This window comes from Nanorana parkeri, unplaced genomic scaffold (genome assembly GCF_000935625.1).
Source record: "Nanorana parkeri isolate BGI_ZX_2015 unplaced genomic scaffold, ASM93562v1 scaffold764, whole genome shotgun sequence".
NCBI classification, from domain to species: Eukaryota; Metazoa; Chordata; class Amphibia; order Anura; family Dicroglossidae; genus Nanorana; species Nanorana parkeri.
Window position 1 is genome coordinate 675115 of NW_017307032.1, and position 11316 is coordinate 686430.

The 11316-nt window shown below is 45.0% G+C and overlaps 1 protein-coding gene across 1 annotated transcript in view; it reads right to left on the bottom strand.

Moving 5' to 3' along the window:
* The window catches only part of LIFR (leukemia inhibitory factor receptor alpha), a 43042-nt gene extending 33897 nt beyond the window's left edge, over nucleotides 1–9145 (bottom strand). Inside the window, exons 1-2 of the mRNA XM_018564599.1 lie at nucleotides 9022–9145; nucleotides 926–1043 (exon numbers count right to left, since the gene is read on the bottom strand). Of these exons, the coding sequence (XP_018420101.1) occupies nucleotides 926–1043; nucleotides 9022–9145 (242 nt within the window). The remainder of the gene's footprint in view (nucleotides 1–925; nucleotides 1044–9021) is intronic.
* Nucleotides 9146–11316: the final 2171 nt, after the last annotated feature.

The following is an 11316-nucleotide window of genomic DNA, read 5'->3' on the forward strand; positions in this document are numbered from 1 at the left end:
CCAGCCCCTGGAAGTGATCTGGAAGTGATCTGACGGCTTTACGGCCAACAGAATCGCTTTCAGTTTAAAGCCAACAGTCACCACTGGTAAATAGACGACTCCTGGCAGCTATAGTCTGTTTACAGGGGCCCACAGCCAGCGCCCTGAGGCATACGGCTCCGGCAGCAAAAGGGTTCAAATGTCTTTCTAGCCGCTGTCAGAATACAATGAAGAGAGCAGGAGATTCCTCGATCAGCACTCGTAAGCGTTGGAGGAGTATGTCATATTTTCTATGTTCAGGATAAGCCAGAGGATAAATGGAGATTGGGGGGATTATAGAAAAGGGAGAAAAAGAGTGCAGGTTAACCAAAAGAAATTTTTTTTTTTGCATTTTATCCAGCTTTACCTGATTCTCGGAGCTGTCTTGCTCTTAGACTGGTCCCTTTAGCCCATATTATCCTCTACTGCAGGTATATCCCTTAGCATTCTCACGTATACTATACACAGTATACAGAACACTATTGACACAGGCACCTTAGACCAGTGGAGCAGAGGGGGAGTGAGGCCGAAGGCACCAGTCTAAGAGCCAGCTGGCTCGTAGAATTGGGTGAGTACCGTATATACTCGAGTATAAGCCGTCCCGAATATAAGCCGAGGTACCTACTTTTACAAAAAATCTAGGCTTATACTCGAGTATATACGGTATATCTTTGTAATTTTAGAACCTAGACAAAAACAAGAACTTAACCCTTGCAGTGCGGGTTAAAATATTTGATTGCATCTAGCGTGAACACCTAAATATGACAAGCTATGAGACACCTGTGATCCCCTGTACAGCAGAGCTCAGAAGGGGAGCAGCGTTCTTCCACCTTTTTACTGTTGAATAGACATACATCTGCTTAGAGAAAGTCCAAATAAACTTATAGAGATGAAGGGTGATTCTTACCATAAACAAACCTCATAGAGTACTGCAGATCCAGCAGAGTCCGGAGTTTCCCATTTACAGGACATTGCATCTAGATCGTGTGTCACACATGTAAGGTTTCGATAGAATTCTGGAAAATCTAAAACATGAACATGAATCAGAATAAGTTAAAGCTTGAAACGGAGAGATACACTTAAGTAATGACCTCCAAAATACCCTGATTTAAAGTGGACCTATCTTATCACTAAATCAATCAGTCACACTTAACACAAATCAAGTGCACATCCCCTTATATAAATCCTGCTCCTGAACACTGTCATGTACACCCAAGGTATAGGTATCCTACATTGTAGGCTATCGTCATTAGAAATTGATTGTAATCGAACAGACTCTGCCTAGTAGACCTGCCATGAGATAAGTGGTTCAAAAAGGAACAATCCATATATGTAATGAGCAAATATGACTGCCCTTGTGTGCACCCATAGTTCTCCTTTAAATATCTGGCCGGCTGCATCACTTGTAGAAAATGAACGGCGGCTCACCTGCTCTAGATCTAGCCCTATATTTAGCCTTGCTTAACACCTGCCCGGTGCCCGGAACTGCATGTCCCGGGTGTCAGGCAATAGGAATTCCACACCCCTGGGTTTCCTGTCCTGCTAGACAGCTGTGCTGTGTGGCAGAGCTGAGCATATCTCAGAACTGGGCAGACAAAAATATTATGATTATTATTATTATACAGGATTTATATAGTGCCAATTCAAGACAAGATGGTAAGGAGGGCCCTGCCTGTGAGGGCTTACAATCTAAAAAGGAGGGGCAAGTGATACATGAGGAGGAAATACAATTCCTTTGACAGGTAAAACATTTCCCAGATCTATTTTATCTCTGTATTTAGCTATCTGCCTAGAGTTGAACTTTAACCTCCCTGACGGTATGATTTTTTTCTTTTTTTCATTCTATTTGTTTTAGTTTTTTTTTAGTTTTTTTCCCCCCTAACTTTTGAATCTCCCACCGGTTCCGCCCCCCTACAACGCAGACGCTCGCAAGGGACGGAACCCGGAAGGCGGATGCCGGCATTGGTCGGAGGACACAGCGAGGCTCGAGGGACAAGGTAAGAGACGCGCTGTGTATTCCCGAGTGTGGCTCGTGGTTACCGCTTATGGTACAGAAAATTAACCCCGAGCCACACTCGGGAATACTGCCAAGGAGGTTAAGAAACAAGATGCTTACACAATAGATTGTACATAGCCTTGCCATAGTACTAGTATGGGATATCTCCTCTTCATGGCCCAGGATAGCAGTAATAATCTGGCCAAGGAATAAACCACCACAATACTTCGGCAAAAGAGAGATTCACTGACTGGTAGTGTTGCTTTAAAACAGCTAATGTTAAGGCCTCATTCACACTGCCGCGCATATACGCGCGTATTGCAGCATATGCGAATAAATGGCTCCATACACATAGCTGCGTATGGAGCCGTATATTTGCGTAGCATAAAAACGCGGAAAAACAGAATGGAACCGAGATGCGTCCGGGCAGCGTATTTCTGCGTATTTTACACGCGTACACGCATATGTTTGTGCGCGTATGCACGTACAGTTCATTAAAATTTCTATTACAAATTATGCATTCTGGGATTGCATGTAGTGCGCACAGACGCGCATATGTGTGTGTGTACATACGCACGTACATACGCGTATGTACGCAATATACAATTTTGCTCTTGCGTAGTGCGTGAATGAGGCCTAATAGTTTAATAAATAAGATCAATTAGGACGGGTGGAGATTTAAAAGGAGAACTATGGGGTTAGGGCTTTTCCCCATAGTTCTCCTTAGGGTAACGAGAGGACACAAACTAGCGTCCTCCCGTCACCCTAAGCTCAGTATACCGCGAGCTACAGCTCGCGGTATACTGAGACGCCGCAGCTGAAGCGGATCCCGACAATTATGTCTAGATCCGCCCAGCTGCGTGAGTGACAGCTGGCTATACCCATCTAGAGGCAGAGCCAGCTGTACCCGCCCCCTCCCCCATCTGTTCCGCCAGTCAGCGATGGAGGATCGAAGCGGGGATGGGGAATCCAGCCCCTCCCCTGTCACGGCAGAGAGCCGTGACAGGATCGCAAAGTGAGCGAACGCCGGTATGTGTTCCCTCACCTCCTGATCTACTGAGCCGACCTGTGACAGTCTCATTGTCACAGGTCGGCTAGAACTATGAGGTGAGTGAAAAGCACTCACCTCATAGTTCTCCTTTAACCTCTCGGTACGTCTTGTTTTAAATAGTAAAAAAGCAAAGAATTCTCAGGTTCAGCACAACGATGTCAAGACATTTACTTCTTTAGAAAATGTTTGTGTAATTTTTCGGCTGGTACAAGTACACATAAAATAATCTATGTATACTTGTACCAGCTGAATAAATAAGAGCTATATGGATTAAAATTACTTCTGTGTAAAATAAACCAAGCATGGTCCTTATTAGCAAACAGGACACAAGAGGAAGACATTGCGCACCAGAAAATAGAGATACAAGGAAATTCCAATGAAAAATAAACAACAACATGTCGTGGTCATAAAAATATTTTATATGGGAAATTACAGATGTAAGGCGCTGGTTCATAGACCATCTTTCGTGCATTTCATTTGACCTGAACACGATAGCCTGGAATAGGTGCATAGCAGAGGGGACTGCAAGCAGTTAATAGCAATTAAGAATACTATAGTCATAAACATATGCTGGAGCATTTTCTGTAATTTAGGTAGGGCTGGAGAGAGAGGAGATGAGGGGAGTGGGAGATGAGATGAAAAAATAGAGGATAAGCTAGAGGATAAATGGAGATTGGGGGGGTTATAGAAAAGGGAGAAAGAGTACAGGTTAACCAAGCAGGATTTGAGGATGAGGTACACTTGAGCGGATCATACACTAATAGATTTATTTTGTTCAGCCTGCAGCCTAAACAAAAGAATTCTAACAGCGTGGATGGAGGAATCCCCCCTACTACCTGCGGGGCTACTGTGTTCCATTGCTGAATACCCAAATAGTAACTGCAGCTGGCTGTTTCTAATCATTGTTTGGCTAAATATTTTTGGAATGGCTCCTTTGACAAAAGTCGATTGAGTAATGTTTGTTGAGCCATCAGGGCCACCCACCCAATTTGGGCCGATCCCTGTGAATCATCCGAAACTCTAGCAGTGTACGGCCAGCTATAGGGACACTCACTTCCACAGACTTCATTACATAGATAAGTCAAGGGAAATCTAAATTTTACATATAGAATATGAGTCATCAGTGAAAATAGAACAAAGAATATATAGGAATAGATACAGAAAAGAAAAAAAAAGAAGAAAAGAATGGAAAGAAAAGAAGGAGAGTGAGAAGGAACTATAAGAGGAAAGGAAAGACTATAGGAGTCCATTGACTATCCACTGTAAATACATCAAAGTTTACTTGTCCCTCATCAAGTTTTATGACTGTGACTTTCCCGATCTCAACATTTTGTGTTTCTTCATTCACAGATTTATGGCAGCCGTAATATTTTAAATTGACATAAGCTCAGCTCCCTTTTAGAGCTGGCACTAATTAATGACAGAGGGAGGAACCCGACTTGCAGGCTGAGGCTCCCTGTAGCCCTGTGCCATCAGAACTCTGTATCAGAAGGCAGCTGGTTTCCAAAGACTTCTCATACCTTCAGGGAATCCCTCCAGATCCTTAGGTACCCCGAATCCTGGGCCACAATAATGTACACAGATTTTAAACCATCTTGTTGGCCTTTTCTCTGCACTGTACTACAACAGCCTATTCAGTACTTTTACTGTACTGACAGGTTTTCTTATTATTACACAGGATTTATACTTTAAGGGTTTGTTTATTATGTGCCTTCAAAATGTACTTGCACTTTGTTTATGGGGGCAAATCAATAGGTTCGATTTAATGCTGACCGCATCAGCAGAACTTACCTTCTTTTCATTCTCCTGCCCCTAGCAATTACATGAATGAACTGAGACTGAATCCTTAACGGTGTAGATGAGATATACTTAGCTATGAAACAGCAAGCATGTTAAAATGGAAAAGTGCCACTGAGAATTTGGGATACTGCAGTACCCCAACACACAGTTCAGCTTTAATATTTAAAAAAAAGCCACTATGATTTGTAATTATATGTACATAGGGGCAGCCATATCAAATAGTCAGAACCTGCTTTCTGTGATACAGTGCTACACAAAGGTTGTTCTTTTATGCTTCTTCTCACAATGCAAGTTGAATGGCCCATTTAGATATATGCAGTTTGTCAAAGTAATGCATTAGTGCATGTGTGTTACAAGGTGTTCTGTTGGTATGTTAACATGTGCTGTGTTAAGGCAGCCTGCTCAGTTGAAAGGCCCACCAAACCACCACAACGCTCCTTCAAGCGGACAAGGACCTTTTGTTTTGTAAATCACTGCACCACAATGCGCAGATGGTTCCCACTGGGCGCTACAATGTCTGCTCAATTGGGTGTGTTTGCCCTAGTGAGCTGTGGCGGCACTGAAAACAAAATGGCACCGCAACAAAACTACAACTGTATGTTACTACATGTTGAGATAACGCATAGTGAAATGCCCACAATGCATGGGTGTGAAGGCAGCCTAATGCTGGCCATAAGCCATACACCATGGCAATTTCATAGAATGATCAAAATTCTACTTTTTGCCAAAATCCCAAATCAGTAGAAGGCATAAAATGGTGATTTTGATTGACAAGGAGATAAGGTCAAAACTGCCCTGATTGAGCCCATCCCAAAATTGTCGTCGTTTTTTCCTGTTTCAGTCTCACTTCAATGTAATCTTTCAATTAACTGTATTACAACTGCAAATTGTTTGCCCAGTTTTGACTTCAAAATCAACTGAATTATGTCGGTCGACAGACCTCTTGTTGGTAGATCATGTAGTTTCAGGTCATTACTTGTATTTATGATTCTTGGTTGATATTGACCGAATATTGCCATCTGTATGGCCAATTAAACAGTCGGATGTTTATGTCATGTCACCAGTGAACTCACCAATGACATCACCAATGAAATCACTTTGTGGCTGACATTTTAGCTCAACATTTGTAAAGAAAGACAGAATATCTGACCAAAGACAGCTCCCTATAGAGGCTAAACTACAAAGCTCTATATTTAATATATTCTTTAAGAAAGCATATATAGTGGTAAAAGTCCCAGCAATGTTAACTGAAAATATGTGCTCACTGAAAATAAACCACACTTTCTTTTTAAAGTTGACTGGCAAAAGCCAGGGTGGGTAAGGCAATGTACCAACACTCACCAGTGGCCTGGCTGTAGACATGGCTCAGCAAACAGACAACAGCAACCAAACTGCTGAGGCAAAGCTTACTCCGCATTCTCTGTTGCTCGTCTTCTGCCAGATCCTTCAGAGGTTATTTTAGCAGCTGCATCTCTTAATGAGCTGAAGAAGCCTACAAGAAAATATGAAGCAACAATTAGATTATATTAGATGCCTTACAGGAATTGCACCAGCTAGTATTTAAGGGCACAGTAACCTCAACACTTGCTTTGCTCAGTTCTATTACCTGAATACATTTTTATATTGGCTGTTTGTGCTATTTATACACAAAGGCCGCATTCAGATATTTCCGCTGCACTCCATTACTGCAAACTCGTTAATGTATGGTATTTCGGTTGTTAACATTTTGAATGGCAGCTAATGCAACCATACGCAGGGTTTTTCTTTTCCAAAAATATATATTTAATCAATGAATCACAAAGTCTACATAAAACAGAGTAAATGTTCATCAGGCAACGAGCACAATAAGCAATAAATAAATAAATGTATCCATTAAAGAAAGAAAAACGCATTCTGGAGTGCAATAGGAAGGTAGGTACCCATCTATTGTGGTGACCTGCCCAATTTTTATTAACGAAGCACACTAGATCAGGGGTGGGCAAACTGCAGCCCTCCAGCTGTGGTTAATCTACAAATCCCATCATGCATCTGTCTCTGGGGGTCATGCCTGTGGCTGTGAGAATCTTACAATGCTTCATGGGATTTGTAGTTCCTCAACAGCTGGAGGGCTAGAAGTTTGCCCACCCCTGGCATAGATTGTTGACCGTCATGTGGTCATATACCATTCAAAATGAGGGGTACCGAAGCATACTGCATTCAGTTTCAAGTTGCTTTAAACATGGGATAAAACTCCATTTTATTGTGCATCACTGCAACACAGAGATGTGAATGTGCCTGAATTAAGGATTTTTGCTCTTTGGATCATTTAAGCTTGAACTTCCTTATTGCATTTTCCCATCTCAGTTGCAATCTTCACCTGTGCAAGTACACACAGCTATTGTTCTCCTAAAAGGCATAATACAACTTTGTCTTCAAGCTGAATGTAGGCAGACCTACCCATACATGTAAATGGAAGAGCAATAATTGCTGAAAAATATATATTAGAGCCAGGCCCGTCTTTAATACTGATCGGACCCTGGGCAAACATTTTCTTCCCCCCCCCAGGAATTTCTCTCACCTCCCCAACACCCAGAAAAAAAAAAAAAACAGCACACATAGATCATAGGCTTCTCTCAAAAAAACTTTGACTGCAGGATTTCAAACCGTTTGCAAGCTCAGCCGTTTATATTAGGGATGCACCGATATATCGGCCGCCGAAACTTATCGGCAGTAAATGCCACTTTTGGCATAATGCCGAAAGTGCCATTTCCCCTACCAGGGCTATGTGGGGTCTCACCTCTGTGGGGTCTCACCAGGGCTCTGTGGGGTCTCACCAGGGCTCTGTGGGGTCTCACTAGTCCTGGTGAAACCCCACAGAACCCTGGTAAGACCATACAAAGCCCTGGTATAACCAGGGCTCTGTGGGGACTGGTTAGACACCACAGAGCCTGGTAAAACCCCACAGAGCCCTGGTTAAACCGGGGCTCTCTAGGGTCTCACCAGGGCTCTGTAGGGTCTAACCAGCTTGGTTAGACCACACAGAGCCCTGGTGAGATCCCAAAGAGCCCTGGTGAGATCCCAAAGAGCCCTGGTTAAACTAGGGCTCTATAGGGTATCACCAGGGCTTTGTAGGGTCCCAACAGGGCTCTGTGGGGTTTAACTAGGGATGGCGAGACCCTACAGAGCCCTGGGTAAACCAGGCCTCTGTAGGGTCTCACCAGCACCAGGGCTATGTGGGGTCTCACCAGCCTGGTTAGACCCCTCAGAGCCCTGGTGAGACCCCACAGAGCCCTGGTGAGCCCTCACAGAGCCCTGGTTAAACTAGGGCTCTATAGGGTATCACCAGGGCTTTGTAGGGTCCCAACAGGGCTCTGTGGGGTTTAACTAGGGCTGGCGAGAACCTACAGAGCCCTGGGTAAACCAGGCCTCTGTAGGGTCTCACCAGCACCAGGGCTATGTGGGGTCTCACCAGCCTGGTTAGACCCCTCAGAGCCCTGGTGAGACCCCACAGAGCCCTGGTGAGCCCTCACAGAGCCCTGGTTAAACTAGGGCTCTATAGGGTATCACCAGGGCTTTGTAGGGTCCCAACAGGGCTCTGTGGGGTTTAACTAGGGCTGGCGAGAACCTACAGAGCCCTGGGTAAACCAGGCCTCTGTAGGGTCTCACCAGCACCAGGGCTATGTGGGGTCTCACCAGCCTGGTTAGACCCCTCAGAGCCCTGGTGAGACCCCACAGAGCCCTGGTGAGCCCTCACAGAGCCCTGGTTAAACTAGGGCTCTATAGGGTATCACCAGGGCTTTGTAGGGTCCCAACAGGGCTCTGTGGGGTTTAACTAGGGCTGGCGAGAACCTACAGAGCCCTGGGTAAACCAGGCCTCTGTAGGGTCTCACCAGCACCAGGGCTATGTGGGGTCTCACCAGCCTGGTTAGACCCCTCAGAGCCCTGGTGAGACCCCACAGAGCCCTGGTGAGCCCTCACAGAGCCCTGGTTAAACTAGGGCTCTATAGGGTATCACCAGGGCTTTGTAGGGTCCCAACAGGGCTCTGTGGGGTTTAACTAGGGATGGCGAGACCCTACAGAGCCCTGGTTTAACCAGGGCTCTGTGGGGTTTAACTAGGGATGGTGAGACCCCACAGAGCCCTAGTGAGACCCCACAGGGCCCTGGTTAAACCAGTACTCTCCACATCGCTCTCCTCAAGGCTCTCCAGGCTGCCACTCACCAGTACTGTGCTGGCCGTGTCTACTGCGAGTGAGGTGATGTGCTGTTCCAACAGGGCAAACAAGGCGCCCCTATTATTCATAGGGGCGTCGGGCCCCTAGGAATAATAGGGGCCCAACGCTGAAGTGCTGTCCTCCGCAAAGGCTCCCCACCTCAGCGTCGAGCCCCTATTATTCAGAAGGGTTTTTTTTCCTGTGCTGATTCTACGGTACGACCGCGGCGGTACGGACACCTTGCCGATCCCTGCGCTACGCGGGCGATCCGATCGGCAAGTTTCTGCTGGCAGCGGGCTCGAGGGGCAGCTGCTTTGGGCCCCACAGCCATGAATGGGCCCAGGGCAAGCGCCCTCTTTGCCCCGCGTTAAATACGGCCCTGATTAGAGCAGGGGTAGACAAATTAATATGGAATTCAGGAGCCAGTCTGCCTAATCCAGAAGGCCAGCAGGATTTTTTTAGGAGCCAGCTCCATTGACAACAACTAGAGAAAACCTTTAAAGTTGGGCAACAACTGTAATTTTTGAGAAGCACTGGCTACCTAGCTCCCTGGGATTTGTCCAGTCTTGCATTACAGAAAACCACAAAATTTATAGAATTAAAAAAGGTAACTTCATCTTAGAGTAGGAGTGAAAAAACAAACAAACACTGATCTAATTAATGATACTGAAACAAGACAAGTTTGGAAGCGCATGTTATTGCAAATAGGTTTTGCTGATGGTTCTTTCTATTAATACTAAAACTAATAAAACCTTTACCATGTACAATGGACCCTTCCCATCACTTAGTAGAAGAACACAACAGTGCTACAAGTAATATCTAACCAAGCAAACGAGTGAAGTGAGCTTGCATTTAAAGGGTCAGTCCAACAAAAACGCACACTTTGGATATCTACAAAGATAGACCGTCCTGCCAATTGATTATGGACTTGATTGGACATTTCCTGGGTTTGCACACCTGCAGTGGCCATGATGAGAGTACAATCTTCCTTGATGGATTTTGCATTAAAAAGGAGAAGCTGGAACACACAAAAGTATATATATATATGTCATCCTTGACTCAAACCGCACCTTTCTTCCCCACGTCCAATCACTATCCAAATCCTGCCGCCTTCCCCTTTGCAACATCTCGAAAATACGCCCCTTCCTCACCAATGAAACCGCTAAATTACTCATCCACTCCCTTGTTATCACTCGTCTTGACTATTGCAACTCCCTCCTCATTGGCCTACCTCTACAAGGCTATCCCCCCTTCATTCTATCATGAATGCAGCTGCTAGACTGATTCACCTAACCAACCGCTCAGTGTCTGCAATCCCCCTCTGCCAATCTCTCCACTGGCTTCCAATAGCCCAAAGGATAATATTCAAAATATTAACAATGACTTACAAAGCCATCCACAACTCGGCCCCTGGCTACATCTTAAACCTTGTCTCAAAGTATCACCCTAACCGTCCCCTCCGCTCTTCAAATGACCTCCTGCTTTCCAGCTCCCTCATCAAACTCCTCCCATGCTCGCCTCCAGGACTTCACTAGAGTCTCTCCCATCCTCTGGAACTCTTCCCCCCAACCTGTCCGTCTGTCTGTCTCCCACTCTGACTGCCTTTAGGCGATCCCTTAAGACTCATATCTTCAGGGAAGCCTATCCCACCACAACCTAACCGATCAAACATCACATTCTCAGACAATTCATCCCCACACAGCTACCTCCTCATGTATCACTTCCCCCTCCCTTTTAGATTGTAAGCCCTCAGGGGCAGGGCACTCCGTACCATCTTGTCTTGAATTGTATTGTGATTGTAATGTCTTCCTTATATTGTAAAGCGCTGCACAAACTGTTGGCACTATATAAATCCTGTATAATAATAATAATAATAATTCAGTATCTACAAAAGACCAAGAAGAACATTTGTAACATTTTAAGGCCGCTTTCACAGGAGTGCCTTCTATTCCCTCTCAGCAGGGGATCCATCTATGATCTATGAATGGGATCAAATGTGATATCTGTGTCCGTTCCCATTCCCATTTATAATCTACTTTACAATGGAGGAAAAACTGAACCATGTAATTACTATGGGTGGCCAGATGAAAGCATGTATGAGCCTACCTATATACACCAACATCTAGCCAGGTCAGTAAAAGGGGACCTGGACACACGTTTTTTGCATTTGGCTAGATGAACTTACATTGATGCAGAAGGCAAACCCACATCTGCGTACATCCGGTCGCCCATAAAGATGTATTGCAGTTTGGTTTTGATC